The 20,094-nt window shown below is 38.1% G+C and overlaps 4 protein-coding genes across 10 annotated transcripts in view; 2 read left to right on the top strand and 2 right to left on the bottom strand.

Moving 5' to 3' along the window:
- Positions 1-7,008, top strand: part of LOC105559658 (chaoptin) — a 10,478-nt gene extending 3,470 nt beyond the window's left edge. For 3 of the 4 annotated variants that reach the window (XM_012008138.1, XM_012008137.1, XM_012008136.1), the window contains 15 exons: positions 297-585; positions 935-1,105; positions 1,436-1,911; positions 2,068-2,287; positions 2,358-2,668; positions 2,849-3,073; positions 3,131-3,352; positions 3,708-3,876; positions 4,089-4,621; positions 4,774-4,968; positions 5,026-5,310; positions 5,395-5,520; positions 5,582-5,695; positions 6,011-6,246; positions 6,550-7,008. In XM_012008138.1, coding sequence (XP_011863528.1) covers positions 297-585; positions 935-1,105; positions 1,436-1,911; positions 2,068-2,287; positions 2,358-2,668; positions 2,849-3,073; positions 3,131-3,352; positions 3,708-3,876; positions 4,089-4,621; positions 4,774-4,968; positions 5,026-5,310; positions 5,395-5,520; positions 5,582-5,695; positions 6,011-6,246; positions 6,550-6,835 — 3,858 coding nt within the window. In that variant the 3' untranslated portion in view covers positions 6,836-7,008. The remainder of the gene's footprint in view (positions 1-296; positions 586-934; positions 1,106-1,435; positions 1,912-2,067; positions 2,288-2,357; positions 2,669-2,848; positions 3,074-3,130; positions 3,353-3,707; positions 3,877-4,088; positions 4,622-4,773; positions 4,969-5,025; positions 5,311-5,394; positions 5,521-5,581; positions 5,696-6,010; positions 6,247-6,549) is intronic. The other variant, XM_012008139.1, reaches the window with a different exon arrangement.
- Positions 7,009-7,026: 18 nt separating this feature from the next.
- LOC105559665 lies at positions 7,027-8,390 on the bottom strand. Its single transcript, XM_012008150.1, has 4 exons — positions 8,271-8,390; positions 7,906-8,152; positions 7,332-7,543; positions 7,027-7,250 (listed from the first exon to the last, which is right to left on the bottom strand). The coding sequence occupies exons 1-4, from the start codon at positions 8,388-8,390 to the stop codon at positions 7,044-7,046; spliced, it is 786 nt and encodes a 261-aa protein (XP_011863540.1). The 3' UTR covers positions 7,027-7,043.
- Positions 8,391-9,225: 835 nt separating this feature from the next.
- On the top strand, positions 9,226-11,542 carry LOC105559657 (small nuclear ribonucleoprotein-associated protein B). The gene is made up of 3 exons (XM_012008135.1): positions 9,226-9,327; positions 9,905-10,439; positions 10,856-11,542. The coding sequence occupies exons 1-3, from the start codon at positions 9,325-9,327 to the stop codon at positions 10,966-10,968; spliced, it is 651 nt and encodes a 216-aa protein (XP_011863525.1). The 5' UTR covers positions 9,226-9,324; the 3' UTR covers positions 10,969-11,542.
- Positions 11,543-11,596: 54 nt separating this feature from the next.
- LOC105559656 (protein EMSY) lies at positions 11,597-19,342 on the bottom strand. 4 transcript variants are annotated; one of them, XM_012008130.1, is made up of 13 exons: positions 18,007-19,338; positions 17,704-17,878; positions 17,087-17,286; positions 16,901-17,010; positions 16,517-16,775; positions 15,924-16,163; positions 15,721-15,819; positions 15,301-15,455; positions 15,028-15,144; positions 14,746-14,925; positions 14,417-14,658; positions 14,186-14,298; positions 11,597-14,058 (listed from the first exon to the last, which is right to left on the bottom strand). In XM_012008130.1, the coding sequence occupies exons 1-13, from the start codon at positions 18,107-18,109 to the stop codon at positions 13,865-13,867; spliced, it is 2,187 nt and encodes a 728-aa protein (XP_011863520.1). In that variant the 5' UTR covers positions 18,110-19,338; the 3' UTR covers positions 11,597-13,864. The 4 variants fall into 4 exon arrangements, with proteins under 4 accessions (XP_011863520.1, XP_011863521.1, XP_011863522.1 ...); XM_012008131.1 differs by having other exon boundaries at positions 18,866-19,336; XM_012008132.1 differs by having other exon boundaries at positions 18,364-19,335.
- Between the last annotated feature and the right edge of the window lie 752 nt (positions 19,343-20,094).

Genomic DNA, 20,094 nt, shown 5'->3' with positions numbered 1-20,094 from the left:
TTTATTATTAACTTAACTTTTAATTCAATTAATTTCATTATGGGTTAACTTGTATCTTAACTAAGTTAAATTTTCAAGACTGTTAACTTAAACTTAACTTAGTTACAACCCTGTATAATACATGATTTTTTTCCATTCACTTTTATCGCATCATTCTTAAACGATCATTATTTTGTGTCAAGAACTTCACGTATATTATATTTGATGGAGGTTTACTTATGATAGGAAAGAGCTTTTGTTAGTTTACATACGACGTCGCCTTCGAAGCGAATCCGATATGCATCGATGATTTGCAGAAGCTCTTTACTTTGGTGAAGGTCGTGTACGCTATGTTGGTGATCACCCTGCTGCTGATGATGTGGGCGTCCGTGGCGTGGATGCACGAGCTACCGGTCCAATATCCGCCGTGTTTCTTTAATCCGCTCTGCACTTGCTCGAAAGCCATACCGGATCTCGGCATAGTGGCATGTTACAATGTACCGATGCCGCGAATACCGCAGCCGATTAACTCATCCAAAGTGTTCATACTGCAACTAGAGAACAATGAGCTGAGGTTTCTGCAACCACAGTATCTCATAAATACTGGTATACAGTTGAATTAATATTACGATGGAACTGAAGAATCGTATACTGACTGCCTCGTCTCATGCTGCGTTTTATTTTATATTTTTTTAATTTTTATTACAAAACCAATTGTGCGCGCATGATACGAAAAAGCATGTTTATTTTAATAAAGTATCTATACGCGCATAGATTTTTATCTTTTAAAACAAGATGTACATTGTATCATATTGTTTTATTAAAATATATATTTTGATTATTTCTTAAAACTTTACAATAAAGGCGTGTTCAGTTGTGAACACACTTAAGTCGCAGATAGATTGTAAAGAATGTACAACAGTGATGTTTCTGAAACGATTGTTTCGTATTTTAGGTCTCTATAAACTACAGATTAAGCATAATCCTCTGGCGGACATTCCAGAGGAAGCCTTTCTAGGTCTCGAGAGATCATTATGGGAGCTTGACTTGTCCTATAATCAACTCGCAAGCGTGCCGAGCAAATCATTTAGACATTTACAAAAACTACGACTTCTCGAACTCACAGGTACTTGTCTTTAGCGATTTAAATAAATTACAACTGAATTAATTTAAAAATTCAATAGTCCTAAAAAGTCTTCAATGACGTTTTACATTCTACTACACTGATAATATTTTAATAGTTGTATTAGTTTGTATAGAATTTTAATTAAATAAGTTTCTAAATAAAACTACAATGAATATTAGCGTATTCAAGTAACCCGAACATTTCTTTAGATTGAGCAGAAGAAAGCTGTATTAATATTTATAGTAGCTCTAAAAATATTACACAGAAAATGTGGAGTAACGTAATAAAGTTGAAGACTGTATATTATCATACATGAAATTTCGTATGCAGGCAATAAGATATCTCGCATTTTGCCGGAGAACTGGCGTGGTTTAGAGAACTCCCTTCAGACTCTACGTCTAGGAAGAAACGCGATCGAGAAACTGCCAGCCGATGCCTTCGTCGGTCTCACGTATTTAGAAGTCCTTGATCTTCGAGAGAACAGCCTGAAGGAGATCGATCCTTCGGTGTTCAGGGACGGAATGGCACACCTCACGCACCTTTATCTCAATGACAATCAGCTGACATATGTGCCGTACGGCCAATTATCCTTATTGAAACGCATGAAGGTCCTCGATCTCAGTTACAACAGGATATCGAAGATGCTGCAGGCCCAACAGGAACCGGAGATCAGAGGTATACAGATGTCCCTGGACGTGTTACAGTTGGACTATAATCAGATCGAGACCCTCACGTCCGGTGATTTTCAACACTTCTACAAAGTCAACCGCACATATCTTAGAGGCAATCCTCTGATGACTATCGAGGTACGACGACGAATTTAGGATCACAATTTAATATGGCTCAAATCAAACAGCGCAAAGTCGAAAGAATGTTCAGGAGATACAAAAATTAGGATCTTATTATTAATAGCAGCAATTAAATAATAGAGTAACTGATACATTGAATATTTGCAATTGAAGGAGGGTACATTCAGAGACTCGCGCATTCGTGAGCTATATTTGAGCGACTGCGACCTGCTGGAGATTAGCTCGGCCAACTTAGCCGGCCTGGAACTGTCGCTTGAGTTGTTAGACGTGTCTGGAAATAATGTAACTGCACTGCCTAATCATCTGTTCCAAGAGTTCGATTTTCTGCGTACGCTCGTCTTCCGCGAGAATCGCATCGACACATTTTCGCCAAGTAAATATTGCACATTTTTCGCAATTGGCAGATACAAAACGGGCACTATTCTCACGATGTGTACTTTCAGTTGATGTTTTTAATGGCTTCCAATATTCCTTGTATAATTTGGACCTCAGCGGCAAGCAGAACGGCATGATTTCCCTTCAAGATCTGCGACAAATGAGAAATTTACGTTTTCTCTCGATCTCCCGAATGCCACAGGCGATCTTATCAGCGAATGATTTCTTAGAATTTGGTATGGACATCAAAGAACTACGAATAGTGAATAGTAATCTAAACACGATCAAGGGTCACGCTTTCATGCACGTTCGCGGAATCAAACACCTCGATTTTTCTGAGAATTCGATATCGACAATAGATGACGAAGCTTTCTCGGAGGTAAACTCTTCATTCCATTTTTTAAACCTACTTAGCTCAGCCTTGATATATAAGTTAGAAAAGTTAAATTTTTATAAAGATAACTTAACAAGTAAAAATAATCAAGTGTTCTGTGTGCAATAAGAAAATGATATAAACAATACAAAAATACTGAAAAATTTTTCGCAATTTTTCACATAGGTGGGCTATTCTCTGTTGACGTTAAGAATGTCTCACGGCCTCTCCTCTACAATTTCTGAAATACCAAATCGACCGTTCAAGTCATTGACGAATTTGCAGCATCTTGATTTTAGTAACAACAAGATACGATCTTTACCTGCTACGTCCTTCCATTTTTTGAAAAGAATTAAACGCATTGAACTTCAGGATAACGAAATCGACAACATCCCGAAGGGTACTTTTCAGGTAAGTTGCATGTTTGTACGATGGGTGTCTCATGTGACGAGAAAACCGTTTCATTAGGGTGACATTCATTCGACACTGGAAGAGGTCAATTTCGCATTTAATCAAGTAAAGCATCTACAAACTCATACATTTGTTGATCTGTCGGCCCTAATGACGATCAATCTAGAAGACAACACCATCGAGAGGATCGAAAGACGGACCTTTATGAACATGAACCGACTTAAATACATCAACTTGCGCGGTAATAAGATTAGAGACATCACCGATGAAGCCTTCCAGGTAATTTAATATATGAATACACGCGTAATTTTTAGTAAACAGGTGCTGGAGGTTTTATAAGTTGTTTGCACGGGCTTTTAAAGCCGATTGTTTCTTAACAAACATTTCGTATAAAAACATTACTTTTTATGTATTCAAAATTTTTCTTGTATTTTTGAAAGCAAGTCGGAAATGCAATATTTATTAAACTAACTTGGAATTAACTGAAAATAGAAAATTCTACCATGTACTTGGATTTTTAAGATTTAATATAATTTTTACTGTGAAATAATACTGTAAATTGATCTTTCTGTAAGTAAATTCAATGATGAATTGGTGATCTGAAAAGACACTATATACATTATCAATGTTTCAGAATTTACCGGATCTTGAGTTTCTTGATCTTGCATATAACAATCTTAACGAATTTGACTTCGCCTCCTTCGATCAAGTGGGGACATTATCATCATTTAAAGTCAACGTTAGCCATAATGAAATTTCAAGATTGTGGGTAAATACCACCATTTTCGCATCTCCGCCCATCGGTGAGTTTGTCTCGTGTTTAATAAACATCTCTCAGAAATAACTTCAATTTAGAAATAGTAAATGATGAATAAAAATTAACTTTTAATAATTTTGTCTCGTTTTGCTTAAAATTATTTAATATTATTTATTTTTCGATTTATTTATTAAGCTGTTTTTTTTATAAACGTCAACATTTAAACTGATATTTTTAATTCCAAATCTCTACTTTCAGTTAGCGCCAATGTGCAATCAAACATCAAAATTCTGGACTTGAGTTACAATAATATCTCCAATATCGCAAAATATTATTTCAAGCCGGTCGAATACTCGCTTACTCATCTGTATTTGTCGAACAATCAACTGAGGAACATCACCCAGGGTGTCTTTGGCAACATGCCTCACTTGCAGTGGCTCGACTTGAGACATAACAAGCTGACGGAGCCAGACTTTGACTGCTTCAAGAACACGAAGAACCTGCAAGTGCTACTCTTCTCCTGGAACGAGATTACGGACATCCCGGCGGAGACTCTGAGACCCCTAAGGAAACTGCGCATCGTGGATTTGTCTCATAACAAGCTGAGAACACTGCCGGATAACATGTTCATGGATTCCAGCATAGAGAGTCTTGATCTTTCGCATAATCAATTCACGAGGCTGCCTGTCAAGAGCATGTCGGTGACTTCTACCGCGAGATTAGCAAATCTGGACATGTCCTGGAACATCCTGTCGGGGATCCACACCACCGACACGATATACAGACTCAGAGTGAGTTCGTTCCTCTGTGCATACTTAGATATCACATTGCAATGAGTCGAAATTATAGCTAATTGTTTTCTACTAGTTACCTCGTAATTGTACACTACTGAATAATTTATATCGTACATTGTATTTATATATTTTCTAATATACTATTTTAGGGTCTTGTATGGTTAGACCTGTCGTACAATCGACTCGTTAGATTAGACGACGGCGTTTTTTCCGATCTCCCATATTTGGCTCATCTCGATTTAAGCCACAACAAGCAGCTTCTTGTGGAAAGCCGCGGAAGGACATTTTACGGTTTGGAGAACACACTTATGTATCTCAGTCTGAGCAATATTTCTCTCTTGAGCGTAAGTATTTTACTATGCGAGAGAGACACATAGAACAGCATGTAATGGGTACTATAGGTTCCAGAATTACCTCTGCGACGATTACAAGCCTTACATCTGGCGCATAACGAGCTGGCATCGATTCCTCCGGAAATGTCGTCGAATCTGACATCTCTTCACCATTTAGATTTAAGTTTCAACGATTTGACAGTGGTACCGTTGATCACTCACTCGCTGCCGAAATTAAAGACCTTCAACTTGGCGGACAATCCCATTGCTGCCATTACAAATACCAGCTTTCTCGGGGTGGCCGACAGTCTCGAAGAGCTCGACATACGAAGACTCGCTCTGTCAGTCTTCGAGGTACGTTCTTGTTTACATTTCGAATTTGCACATCATAAATTTTGCGAGATCTCGTCATGACGAGACACGACTCGATTTATGCAGGCAGGTGCGCTTTGCAAGGCCACCAAACTCCGCAAATTGCACATCACTGCGTATAACGGTATAAAGAACTTCAACTTTCCCAACATCCTGCAATACAATCACGGCTTAAAGCATTTGCTCATTGATGTGAGTATCGAATGAATATCGTACCAAGAAAATTGGGTCTTACTGAAGCAATTTATAACAGGTGCAGAATGACACCAATCTAGAGAAGGAAATGAGAGGGAAATTACCCAATAAATTGTATAACATTACGTTGACTGGTAAAGCTTTAAAGAATATACATTCAGAGATACTGCATGTAAGTTGTAATTTTTTAACTCGTACTTAAGCAGAATTTCTTTGCGAAACTTCAACATCTCAATTCTCATGTATACATATACTGTTTTGCGAATATATTTTTTATTTAAAACAAAAATGTAATTCTCCATATTCAAGTAATCAGAATTAGTTAACGTACCTAAATTTTATTTTATTTTTATAGGAACTATCCATATAGTAATTCTATACAACATTATAAAAATTTGGTTTTATTGGTGATAAATATCATAAATTTGACAGGATATTCAACATTATTAGACGCTGATTTTGAAGTAAACATTTAATAACTTTTTAGGGTATACGAAACCCTCATCTTCACTTCGGCTTGTACAATACCAGCGTGACGACCGTGCCGCGAGAAATATTCAGAAATGCACAGCGTGTGCGTAATGTAACTGTGGAGATTCACAATAGCGATACTCGAACAGTGCATAATCCGTCATCCGGTTACAAGCCTGGAGTGCCGGGTGAGCGATTCCTCATGAAGCTTCGATTAGCGGACAGTCATCTCAATTGCGATTGCGATATCGGGTATGATACAATAAAATCGAATTGACTTAATAGAATACTTGAATGCCGAATACATAGATTTAAAGGGAACAAAATTAATACAGCAGTAAACTGCAATTATCTCAATGGCATACATATACAGAATGTACATACAGAAGACAAATATTTTACTTACTTGGATTTACTCTACTCCAAAGTTGATAAAATTTTACTAATGTTTTATTTTTTTGTGACTTAATTCTCTGTTATATGTGATTCTTTGCCAATCTTTATTTGCAAATTATGCTAACGAGCGATAAGCACTTTCTTCTTTCTTTTACACAGATGGATAGAAGTGTGGCAAAGGAAGCAAAGACAATATCAAGAGGACCGATGTGTGTCTTACGACGAATTCCAGAATTTCGAGCGAGAGGAAGGAGACGAATTCAATTGTTGGGACAACGGATGGGATGATGATCTCCGCGAGACGTTCTGTCTGAACAAAAACAATATGTCGTTGTCGAACTCGTTAAAAACGGAGCTGGAATGTGGTTGGAGCGCGGCAAGTTATATCAAGTTGAACACTATCGTTTTCTTGGTGTTCTCAATCGTCTTAGCTGTCATTTATTAAGCGCCTCGTTCTCGACTTCATGGCTTTGTATTCAATATCCTCCAACTGATTTGCGAATTTTATCGTACCAGACAGGTGTCGTAAAGAAATGATTAACAACTAGATTATCACGCATGCTCATAAATTTGTACAAAGGAAGATTAAATCGCAAATAAAAAAATTTTTGTAAGGGTATCGCCGTCATGATTTTATTTGACAGTGCTGTAACTTAATTGCGCGTCACGATTTTAGTTGCAATGGCGATTGCCATGTCTATGATCGGCGAAACGATGCTAAATATAAATATAATGCCGATATACACGCCGAACATTTGCAAGATGAAGATCGTGAGTTTCACCATTACTTGCTGAACATTCTTGCTCCTACGTATATCGTTTACCCGGTCATCCATGAATTTCAATATGAAGGAAAACATCTGAAACTCACGTTTTAAGAGATATACATGCCCCTTCGCTTATGGTTTGCAGCAGATCTATAATCGCGCTTATGTAATCACCTTGATAACGGAAACGATCTTAATGATCACGTATATCAGTGCCAACAGAGATTGTGCCGTAGCCTGAGCCATTACTAAGACCAAAGCAGCGAAGGAATATTTCGTGCGTGGTGTATCGCAAGATTCCTGATAGGTAGCCAAATCTCGACAATTGATAAGACTACTTCGCCTTGCTCTACCTTCCCGGGGCTCATCTTCTTTCACAACATTCTCTATAATATTATGACACGATTCGATTATCTATGTTCTTCAGATTGGCACTTTTAAAAAATATATAATTTTTTTTATATACGTTGTATCGGTTTATAGTAATTTGTATTTTTAATCTGTATCAAGTGTGAGATTTTAATTACATCTGTTTGACGCAAAAATTGCCCGACAGATGAAACTAAGCAAAATTTTTGTTGAATAAAAATTTGTAACGCATTTTAAGAAACAGAGCAAAGAAGTTAAATGATTAATTAATCGGTCAGCGTACTACTTATCACAAAATTAAGATTATCAGACTCTTACTAAATATTTTCTTTATGTATCAAGTATTATAATTATTGTGTTTGTGTTATTGTACATTTACCTAATGTATCAGTGGAGTTTTTATGACCCATATGATTATTGGTAGAAATGCTACGTGGATTTTTGTATTTCCATGAGACGTATTCAAATTGTTGAATCACATTGCTTTCAGACGTAGATAGATCGTCTTTCCAGACGCCTGAATTTTCAGTCTCACTTGATGTAGTCGGAACGTTTCCCGCATCGATCACACTCGTTGATCGAAGAGACAAATCCTGCCTGCTAAAACACCTGGTCTCATTCAAAATCTAATAATAAAATAAGATACGTCTATATCACAGTTACTTATATTATTATTTATAGTTATTTATATTATCTTGCGTAATAAATTTTCGATTGTACTATCTCGTATATCTTTTTTTTTACTTTTCTACAGAAGTCGGAATTGTCTGCTCGTTGAGATCGCTCATGTTTAACGGTAGGACTAATGGGGTTTAATTTGCAGGGAGCAGCTGTAACTTGGACGGTCTGCTCTTCGACACGCATACTCGTGAAATTTACGTCAATTATTTATTACGTTCAAAGTTACATGTAGAGACTTTCGTGATAGCGAAGCCGATTGGATTCATCGAGCTTATCAGACGTTCATCTCTCCATGGATCGTGAATGCAGCCTTGTGCGAAAAATGTGAAGTTATCCTCTTATAGCCGCATCGATTATATTCTTTGTATACTCAAAGAGAAGAAAATTTCTGAGTTTTAATTGTTTTATTTAAAATTATGCAATCTTGAACTCAATATGACTTCGAGTAAAATCCAGTTAACTTAAGGGGTTACAATTGTATATACAAATTTTTGTACGTTTGTACTGAGATATTTAATAATCGAATTATTCGACGCAGCTGTAAATCATGAATTTCGTATTACCAGCGAGCAACCTGAGAGCGGCCACGCCGACGTTTCGCCTGATACCGTTTTAGGGAATTGTTTCGCGCGCCCTTACGCCCATTTTGACTTTTGAAACTATTTCGCCGTGCACCTTCTGATGCGTGTGGGGATCCACGCTACGCCTATATTTTTTTCAGGATTGTGCTGTGAAATTCGAAATTGCATTAACACAAATTATCTGCACGATATTTACATCAACTTTTCTCACGCGGACAATGCAAATTTTATAAATTGGATGTCGGAATGCACAGCGCGGACGTGCACCAAGTGGAAATTTTATCGGCAGAGTCGGGAAATGCGCAACAAGATAGTTCCAAAAGTAAAAAGTGGGCGTAGGAGCGCGCAAAACGGTCTCCCGAAAATCAAGTAAAACGCCCGCACCGGAAGTGCAGAACCGAACGGTGCCGAGTGTACGTTTGGCGGTTTTTAATACGTTAATGGCGTCTTCGTGTCAGAAGAGGTTATGCGGTGAGGGACTCTAGAACCTTACAGGACGAATTTTTGTGCTCTACGTTAAAAAACAAACGGCCAAGATGGTAAGCGGCGAGAAAGCATCATTATTGAGTCACAATGTAGCGATCTTTCGGAATGTTCTCGATTTGGTATCCGCTCTAATCTTCTCGCACTCGAGACTCGCGCTGGCGTTCCTAACCAAAAAAGGAGAACGAACGTTGAGCCAGTCTTCTGGACGAAAACAGTTTTGTGTATAAAAAGTTTACGATGTCTCACATTAAAAAATGAAGATAACGGATAAACGGTATATTTAAGAGATATCTGCTTGACGGATCTTTCGTACTTTCAAGGATAAGAACGTCCGTTTGTTCCGACAAGGTTAGAGTGCGCGTCAATAGAGCGAAATTCGGAAAGCAATTTCCTTCGTTCGCAGCACGAGGACCGAGGAATAACAAGACGTTTCTATTTTTCGTAATTTTATTTTGACATCTATTCGGCCTGAGATCTGAATTGCGTGCAGAAGCACTTGCGAACCCGTAAACATGCATGGGGATGTAGGCAAATTGTACGCATAAGGGATTTGTCCGTTTTAAACACGGATACAACGGCATCAACGTAGATATATATGTATTTCTTGAATAACGAATTGTTTTTTTTCAGACGATTGGCAAGAACAATAAGATGCTGCAGCATATCAACTATCGAGTTAGGATCATCCTGCAGGATTCGAGGACATTCATAGGCACGTTCAAGGCTTTCGACAAGCACATGAATCTGATACTCGGTGACTGCGAGGAGTTTCGCAAGATCAAACCGAAGAACACGAAACAGCCGGAGCGAGAGGAGAAGCGTGTGCTGGGATTCGTGCTTTTGCGGGGCGAGAATATTGTTTCTCTGACTGTGGAGGGTCCGCCGCCCCCCGAGGAGGGACTGCCTAGAGTACCGATCCCAGGAGCGGCGCCAGGACCGGGCATGGCCCGCGCTGCTGGTAGAGGCATGCCAGCGAACGTCGCTGGGGTGCCGGCCGGACTGCAAGGACCCGTCAGGGGGGTTGGAGGTCCCTCCCAGCAGATCATGACACCCGGCAGCAGAGGTCAGGTCTCGGCGCCACCTCAGATACATCCTGGTGGTCCGCCGCGTATGCCGGTCGGTGGGCCGCCACCGGGCATGATGGGACCGCCGGCTGGAATGATGGGTACGATTTTTTCCCTTGATCTCTGAATATCTCCTTTCAGACGACGCTATTGTTTTATCTTCTGTATTCTTCCGTGTCCCCCCTGTGAACAGCTTGACGTGCAAATGTTTGACCCTTTGCTAGATTTACGTTGTAATATTTAGCGTGCATATTTTTATTCGACGCTCCCCACCTGTTAGAATTATTTTATGCGTCATATCTAAAAGAAACTTTATGACCTTGGTCCTCTGTCAAATACAACTGTTGCGCGATATGTTGGGTGTAAATCTATCATCTTTTTGAGTTCTCTGTTACAATAAAATTTATGAGAACGGCTGGTATGTGTTAATAGTATTTTACGTGTATTAATTTTCAAAATCTAACATTATATAATGATAGAAATAGTTACGAAGTTTATGTATTTCGTTGTCTTATAGGTATGCCACCCGGAATGCCGCCTCTAGGACGTGGTGGTCCACCGATGGGACCACCTGGTATGAGAGGCCCGCCCCCAGGTCTGATGCGCGGCGGCCCACCTCGTCCGTACTAGCAACTGGATGATTAAGACGCGTTCCATAATAACATAGCTAGGAATTCTTTTGTAATATTAATACTGTGCTCTTTAATCCTCACGATACTTGTGTGAATGTACAACGGTTTTATAAACTCAAGATTCATAACAAATAATAAAATCTGCTCAGGTAACGTTTTAATCTTTGCTTAAAAGAAATTAATACATTAGTAATACCATCGTATAACTAGTAGGTCCACTCTCTGTCGGCCCTTTTAATCTTTGCGGCCCCGATCGAGTGGTATTCCGTCATTATTTTGGGCAGCAATCCAGCGGCGTGTGTGTGTACATACAATTCTTTTGTCATTGATCTGCCCAGCACAATGTTGGATGCGCAGAAGGAATCGACGCAAAATGAAACAAATGACTAAGTGGACCTACTAGTTGTACTATGGTAATACTCGAAGACTCGTGTGGTCTTTTAATTGATAAATTAATTAAAAACTAATTGATGTCAAACAATACACTTTTTACGCCTCTAGGATAAATCTTTTCCAATAGCACTGTAATATATCTTTTACCGAGCATAAAGTTTCCTTAGTATTGCGACAAACATGTATGTTAATATTTTTTGATATCCAAAGATGTAACAAACGACCAGTTCTACTCACGTTTAAATATCTTTATTTCTTTGCAATTAGCTATAAATATCATTATTCGTATCTGTACATAGTTTGCACATTAATATTATATATACAGAACAGAGTATCTCTGATTTATTGCATCAATTTTCATCTACAAATTTTATTTCTAAATTCGAGTATTGCCAATGAATACTCTGCATGTGCGGCTTTTTTTCGTAATTTTTTAATATACATTATCTTGGAAAACAAAGCCTTACATTAAAATTGTTAAAATAAGGCCTATTTCGAGTTAAACAAAAATTAATTTTGAGAGATGGAGTAACTAATTAAATTGTTCGCTTTAACATATCTTCAAAATCGCTTATGCAATAGTAGGATGTCTTGTTAAATTATTGTTTGAAAAAGTTCCGTCGCTCCAGTAAAGAATATGTTGTAGCGTCTTTTACGATATTTTTATATTTAACGTAAAACTCTATCAGGTTTCTTGATACGAGAAATCTGAGACACTCAGTACATACCGAATATATACTGAATTGAGAATACGCAATTATCTCAATTTACGTATTTATGAAGATTGCAATCGTGCAAGATCAGCTGCTTATAAATTCGTACAATAAGAATTTAGGCGGAAGCATCCTGCGATCTGGCAAAAATGCTGCTTAAAATACACTAAAGTCTGAGTAATAGAATACCACAATATTGCAATTTGAAGGGCAGTGTCATTTCGGTTACAAAAAATATAGCCTTTTCCTGTTACACTCTCAGTTGAGAACAGATTGTTGCCCTACATGAGCAAGTTTTATTAAAAAATAGCAAAAAACAACACTTCTTTTTCGCTATTGATAACTAATGCTATCGTTAAACTTCTATTAACATTCGCACTTTATCAATGGCGATAGGGCGGAAGAAAGTACATGTCCACCCAACGTCTTTTCTCAGAGTAGCCTGAGTACGTCGATATTTTACATTTACAAAATATTTACAACGCTGCAACAGTAGTATGAGCAAGTGACAGATTCACAAAAATCAAACTTCTAATACTTAACATCATAATATCACATTTACAAAAATGTTTAGTCTTACATATTTACAAACAGAAGTACAAAATGATTTTTTAATGCGTATGCCATTTGACACATCCAATTACTTCTCGTTTTGCCATGCAAAGTGTAAAATTTATATTTTTTAAATAGCCGTATTTGCTAAATACGCGATGGGAATACGAGTCTTCGAATTAAAAAGCTGCATTTAGCACTAAATATAACTATACTAGATTTAATCATAAATCCACTGGATTTACTATTAATAATAATAGGTAATTACAATTAGGATACAATTAGTACATTTAGCACTAAATGCAAATAGAGAGTTTTAGCTTGCTCCTCTGCCAGGAAATAGCAGTTGAGCTGGAACCATGAAGGAGGATAATTATATTGCAATCTGGGCTTACGAAAAGTTAAGGAGGGTGGTTGTTGAAATAAAAATGAATTCAAATTTATAGAAAATATTCGTCTATGGGAATCTGTCCTCCATGCGAAAGTTCAAAACGATTGTTTGCATGGTGGTTGTCGAATAATTAATTATTAAAGTTATACTATTGCACATGGCTAACAGCAAAAGTATTACGATATCTGTAATTTAATTCTCGAAAGAACATATATATAGATATAAAATATATATATATATATATATATATATATATATATGTTCTTGATAACTACGTAGATAAGTCATTTCAGTATTCGTCAAAATTCTTCGTAAATATGTATAGAATTATTTGCACTTATTTATTATATAGATTATCATTTTAATATATATATTTGTTCTATAAATTTGAATTCATTTTTATCATTTTTATTTGAGCAACCACCCTCCTTAAATAAACTGACAAACGCGCATAGATTGTTTCTTTACAAAAGTATAAATTAATGGCAGATTATTTAATTTTTGGCACTTATATACAATACTAATATCAATTAATATGTTTGAATCATGTTTTTATACAAATGATCAAATGATCAAATAATCAACTTATTTTCATTCATTCTGCATATACGTGATAATGAAAAAGATTGGCATCGATCATTTTCAATCCTTTCGAGATCGTCAAAATCTTCCGAGGAGCGAACATAGATGAATCTCGTTAAAATAGATGTACATATATAAATAGAAACATATGCTTGTATACTTATATATGATGATAAATACATCAGTACGCTTTCGAAATGAAATATCAGCCTTACCATCGTGTAATGATAATTACAATACGCGTAACGCGAGATCTTTAGTTGTTACGAATTATCATGCTCGTCCATCTGATTTACGGTCACCATCGACCTTGACGACTTTTCTAAATCGTGATTCTCGTCGTTGTCCACTAGGTACTGGAAGCTCTGCAAATTGTTATCTGTCGATTCTAGCGTTTCGTCAAATGCATCCACGTCCTCGTTGGATTTTTCTATTCGAATATCGTCTTCAATATCATCTGTGAAGGACGTAACATAAGCTTTTCACAATTCACTCTTTTGATTTTGTGACAACGTATCTCGTCTCTTATCAAGATTAAATTCAATGAGATATAATGTCTTCTTATACATTTGCGCGCAACATACCGTGCACTTGTTTCGGCCTGACGAGTATTTCCTTGCTTCCTAATGGTTTTGAGGGGGGATCCAGCAGATTCATGACTTGAGAATTTGTGCTCGCGCTAAGATCGTTGTTTTTTCTGTAAGAGAAAATCAAGTGTTACTTCATCAAAGTGTCTTTAAGATTCATCACATCAAGGATTAATTATTGTATCTACACTCGATATTATATTATCACTACTACTCCACACTACTGACCTGTGTTGTTTTTCTTCCGATAAGATAACCATGGAATCTGTTTTCAGAGATGGCTCCTGATCAGTTGTATTTTTGTCGCTATTGCATTCTTCCTTTTGCAAGCGCGCATTTACATCCTGTATCACAGTCTTGGGCTCAACGTTAAGAATGGCTCGCGAATCAAAAAGCTGCGAGAGAACTTTATTCTCCGGAGCGTCGTGCCGTAAACGCGTGACCACAGACACAACCGCTGTTTTTCCAGACTGCAAAATATAATTTTAGATGCACATAAAATGTCTAGACAACAAATCAAACGGGACAGTGGTGACAGAAAAGCTGTAACCGATTACCTTTATATTCGATTTGATATATTCTGCATTTTGTGGCGAGTTTGCAGTCGGCAGCATAGTCTTTGTCTGATCTCCATTGTTCAGAGAGATATGGTGGGGTTGAACATTGATCGAGTTTGCATTATGTTGGCTCGCAACACATAGATTCTTTCCTCCCATTATTACTTTACCTAGCACTTCCTGAAATAGTCAATTATAGAATCAATGCAATGCAATTTCTGTATATTCTACTGTTACTTTTGCGCTTTTAATCTCTAGAAATTTTGATACTTATTAGAATACCTTGCCTGCGTGTGATAGTGTTACGGCTTTTGCCTTCTGGATGACAATCACGTTAGTCTTATTTAATTTAGTGTTAGTATAATGAGGCATATTTACAACTTTTTTGGGAAAAATACCCTGAAAAAATGCATATGTAATCTAATATATTCTTGATATTTTTGTGTTCTTGATATTTTCATGCGCTACGTTTCTACATTTTATTATTTTTTTAATTTTCTTGTTGCAGCAATTTTAATACAAACTGAAATAAGGACTAATCGTATTTAGATTTACCGTTTTGGCAGTGGACTGATCGAAGGTTGCAATTTGTTCGGATGGCAGTTTTTTACACATTAATGCTATGGGGACCTGTTTAACTTGAGGCGGCCCAGGGCCGCTCGATACCGTTGTTCCAGGATAAACTGGTATCGATTGTGTAAGTCGAGAACCTAAAAATTTATTTGTATTTGTTCACAAGATCTATACGATATGTAAAAATATGCGGCATTTTATGTATTTATTTTCGCGACCATTTTTATTAAAGCCAACGGCACACGATACTATTTTCCTACTAGATTACTTACGAGAGCCAATCGACAGATTTGGATCAGGTGACTTAAGGCTAAATCCTGATTGGCTCTCGTAAGCAATCCAGTTGGAAAAATAGTATCGCGTGACCCTGGCTTAACACGAATAAATGTCTATCATAGTTACTTGACACTGTAGTGCTTTGTATAACTGGCGTCATAGAGCTCTTTACAGATGGTTGATTTGAGTCAATATTGTCAGACATCTGGATTTTCTGTGCACCGTCTGCAATAATAATAAAAAAAACTTTGGTGTTGCACAAAAATTGACTGTACGTCGGAAAATTTTCATAAAATTAAACTCGATCTAAATTTGATGCGGGTGCGTACTTGTGCTATCTTGAGATTGTGTGTCTTTGCTCGAATGCACTTTGTTTATGCTCAATACACAGCTCGATACTGCCGGCACTACTTTTGTACTAATTTTATTCTGCTCAGTGCTTACTACCGTCTTAGGATTGCTGGCGTTGCTCGTGCACATGGAAGTTGTTGCAGCAACTACATGTTTGTTTAACGTAACAGCAGTGCACTCGCTCGGATGTCCTGACACTGTTGTGCTCTCTTTAGAATCTGAGTGTGTCACGAAAAGAATTGAAAGTCAATTAGAGACATGTGAAAAAAAAATATAAGATGCACTGAAATATACAGTTTGTTAAAAAAAAAGCGTATATATATATTTCCGAATTTATCATAAAATCTCTAATTTAAAAACAGCAATGATTTTCAAATACCATTTATATCTCTTTCTTTCAATCGCAACAATTCCTTTTCCCAGGCTTGATATTTTTTAAATTCTAAAACAACTAACAACCTTCTATGCAAAGTGATTTGCTTTCTAACACATCCAATGCACACAGGAATGATCAGTTTTATTTCCAGGCGATTTTTACATGAAACTAAAGCAAGAAGAAAAAGACACCAACCTGAGATCTCGTTACCAGTAACCGTAATTAATGCAAAATTTTGACGCTTGGTTACTTGTAGTACTTGTGGTGTTTGCTTATTTTCAGAAGTCCGCAAAGTATGGTTTGGCGGTTCGGATATTACTAGAACTTTATTCGGTGGTGCCGACGGTAAAGGCGAAGGAGATTTGCGCTTTCGAGAGAGTTCCTTGGGTTTTTCACTAATTTTATTAAGCACATCTTTATCATCTGTCCTCTCATCTTCGATCAACTTCGAATTCTACAAATTGTGCAAACAACATGATCAGTAAAACTAAACCATAACATGTGAATATAATATAAACGTACATTTAAAAATGTACATAAAAAAATTGCAGTAGGTAGATTTATTAAATTTATACTTACTTCCTGTAAGGCTTTGCTGTTATCGAGCTCATTTTCAAAGCTATTTAATTTTACATCAAAAGATAAGTCTTCTTCCGTCTTTACGTTAGGATGAGATTCTGTTTCAGCAGCTGTTAACGTATATATATATTTACAAATATTCAGGTACTTTTTAAATGGTACAACTTGAATTAGCATTACAATTACCATTTAATAAACCTGTCGGGTTTCCAGATTGTTTAAGAGTATTGGAACTACCAGGTTTCTTCTCGTTTGCAATTGCAGTTGTAATAGACAGGCTATTTGCTAACGTCGTAAATGCAGATCGCGCCTTCAATCTTGGCAAAAGAGGAATAGTACGACGACCTTCGAGAGTCCAATCAATACCGGTATTTGGACCATTAAGTCTGGACAATAAGTTCGTATTAATTTAACAAACCAATCTCAATTTTCTAAAGTATTATTTTTGTTTTGCTTTGTAGTACAAGCTTCATTTTATTCCACTAAATTTTGTGTATAATATTTTATTAATAGAGGAAAGTTCCCTATTATGAGACTGCAGGATTCCTGCTAAATTAATCAGCATCATCTGTTGGTTTCACCATGAATTTATAGCCATTGAAGCAATCTGTTGAATTGAAATGTCATGGTTAGATTGTGTAATCGTTTGCGAAAAAGACTTGTGATTGAGTTTGGACGTCGAAAACCTGCTGTCTCGTATTCGAAGGCTTATCTTATAATAGGGAACCTTGTCTCTCCTCTTTGCATACGCGATCAACATCTCTTTAGTCCCCCGCAAATTCATTGTCGCGTGGAATACATACTGTTCTGCAATTGTGGAAAGTTTCTCATCGTTCACAGCTCTCCGTACTTCGGCGCGATGTCTTTCATTGGAGATATGTAATACTTTAGCAAGTTCTTGCAACAACTTTTGCTTTTCGTTGGTGAAGGGGCCTTGAGCTCGTAGGACAGAGACCATACTTCCATAAGCGTCTAATTCTGCAGCACAAGAAGCGACGTACATGAAAATACATCGTGCAAAAATTACCGAGCTACTCACGCGTGCAAACGTTATTACTTTTGTAAAGTGTATTTGAAACTAGGCTTTGTAAAAAACAATTATTCACGTTTTAGACACGGGACGCCTAAAATTGAGTCCCCATCTGAAGGATACGATATATCCGTTGCGACATATTCGAAAGCATCAAATTCTGTATTACATAACCACATGTACAGCTTTTCATATATTGGAGACAGATATTATACATAATAAGTATAAATTTTTACACTTTAAAGTATCACATACATCATTAAATGTGTCTCAATATCTTGATTCCTATTCGAAATATTTGTATAAATTATTCGTGTTCGATATTCCATTGAGAGAAGCATACATTTTTCTTCACTCATACCCCGACTATCTTCTTATACACACGTGGCGTGCAAATTTGGAACAAGGGCCAAGCACTGTGGCTACAATTTACCGTTAAACATGCTGTCTATTCCACGCGTTATCTACGCAATACAAAGGTCATTTCCTAGTATTAACATGAAATAATAGCCGTAGCGTCTTAGACTTCAAGCATTGCCGGAGGAACGAGGACTTCAGGCTTGGGTGCTTCCAGCATTAAACATATCCATCCGACACGAGGTCCAACGTTAACCGCTGTGTTTAACAAGCGAGGGACAGGAGCTGGGCTTCCATGCCAAGCTTCCGTATCCGCTGTTGGCGAACGCGCTATTGGACCTCCGGGATTTCTCGACTCGAGAAACGCGCTCGACGCGACAGACGCGATCGGAACAGCGTCGTCGCCGTCGTCGTCGTCGCTGCGCCGCGGGGAACGAGTGCGGCCTCGCGTCCGACACTTGATTTTTTTTTTTTTTTCACAGACGGTACTGGAGTCGGAGAGCAGCACATCGACGAGGCACGAAGCTCGCCCGCTCGCTCGTTAAACGAGGCTATTAATTTAAGCCACATAACCTTACCGAGGCAGCGTAGGCACTTCCTGCACTCGTCGCGAGTCATCTCCGGCCGTATCGGCCACATGATTCCGCGTCTCTTCCGCAGCCGGGCCCGGAGTCACACGCACAGGACGGCGAAATCGGCGCGCGTCACCCAGCGCATTTTCGAAACCTCCGTTGACAGTCGTGCGAGTGGTGCGACGTGAAGTTGTCGGGCTAGTACTATTTTGTTACCACCGTTGCGTTGGGACCCCTGTCGGTCGTTCGTCCTGAAAAGTTGGCAGTTCCGCACGCGCGCAGATCGCAGCGCGCGCGTGTCGCAAAGAGCGCGGGGACTCGGCCCTATCTAAAATTCCCAGAATTTTAGCACCATTTCCGAGAATTTCAAACATCAAATCGCGAAAGTTCTCGAAAACTGGCGAAGTAACGGGAGGAACGGGAGAACATGATCGGCAAAGAGGTGGCGCTATCTAAAATTCCCAGGATTTTTCACCTCAAAGATCGCAGAGATCGAAGAGACCGACAGAGAGTGGACCTACCAGTTGAAATAAGTCCCAGTCTACAATAGAGATTTAAGCCCTAAGCCTAAGTCCCAGTCTACAATAGATGATTTAAGCCCTAAGCTTTAAGAAATTGGCCAATCACGGTCAAGTATGAGTAGAATGCGCGACTGTGATTAGTCAATTTCTTAAGGCTTAGGGCTTAAATCTCTATTGTAGACTGGGACTTAAGAAATTGACTAATCACAGTCGCGCATTCTACTCATACTTGACCGTGATTGGCCAATTTCTTAAAGCTTAGGGCTTAAATCATCTATTGTAGACTGGGACCAGAGAGACTGGGACTAAAGCGTTCACTGATTTAAAAGCACGCGCCAATCAGATTCACGATTTTTCTCCGCTAAACGCAGCCCACGTCTGATCCAAATGAGACATTCCCGACTTATTATATGCCGCATCGTATCTTATAGTCTCACATAGTCAAAGACTCGCCGGCGAAATCAATTTTACCGATCGAGCAAAAAAAGCGCGAAAACTTCAAACGGAAATACCACCGCTCGTTCCCATTTAGCCTACGTTTTCTCAAGCTTTTACGTAGCAGCTTAATCGCGCCGCTTGTCCATTCTCGCAAACTAATCGAAGCGTCCAGCAACCAGCTCGTTACTTTTACTTTAACTTGAATCTCGGTTTCCCTCGGCAGCAAACTGCACGATTCCAATTTAAAATCTCATTTGGCTCCGCGCGTCCATCGAG

The sequence above is a fragment of the Vollenhovia emeryi genome, unplaced genomic scaffold (assembly GCF_000949405.1).
Source record: "Vollenhovia emeryi isolate VEMERY1.0 unplaced genomic scaffold, V.emery_V1.0 DF939261.1, whole genome shotgun sequence".
NCBI lineage: Eukaryota > Metazoa > Arthropoda > Insecta > Hymenoptera > Formicidae > Vollenhovia > Vollenhovia emeryi.
Note: the sequence above shows the minus strand (reverse complement) of the source record. Positions and strands in the feature narration are given on the sequence as shown.

What these genes read in the sequence shown, in the direction of transcription:
- LOC105559665 (XM_012008150.1), bottom strand. Translation starts at nt 8,390, where the DNA reads ATGCGTGTCGAAGAGCAGACCGTCCAAGTTACAGCTGCTCCCTGCAAA. An exon ending in ATTCCGACTTCTGTAGAAAA is followed by an intron (nt 8,153 to 8,270) that starts GTAAAAAAAAAG and finishes TTTTATTATTAG; the next exon opens with ATTTTGAATGAGACCAGGTG. An exon ending in AGATCGTTTCCGTTATCAAG is followed by an intron (nt 7,251 to 7,331) that starts GTGATTACATAA and finishes CGTGAGTTTCAG; the next exon opens with ATGTTTTCCTTCATATTGAA.
- LOC105559657 (XM_012008135.1), top strand. An exon ending in ACCGCCGGCTGGAATGATGG is followed by an intron (nt 10,440 to 10,855) that starts GTACGATTTTTT and finishes GTTGTCTTATAG; the next exon opens with GTATGCCACCCGGAATGCCG.
- LOC105559656 (XM_012008130.1), bottom strand. Translation starts at nt 18,109, where the DNA reads ATGTGGTTATGTAATACAGAATTTGATGCTTTCGAATATGTCGCAACG. An exon ending in ATCAGTCCACTGCCAAAACG is followed by an intron (nt 15,145 to 15,300) that starts GTAAATCTAAAT and finishes GCATTTTTTCAG; the next exon opens with GGTATTTTTCCCAAAAAAGT. An exon ending in CAGGCCGAAACAAGTGCACG is followed by an intron (nt 14,059 to 14,185) that starts GTATGTTGCGCG and finishes CGTCCTTCACAG; the next exon opens with ATGATATTGAAGACGATATT.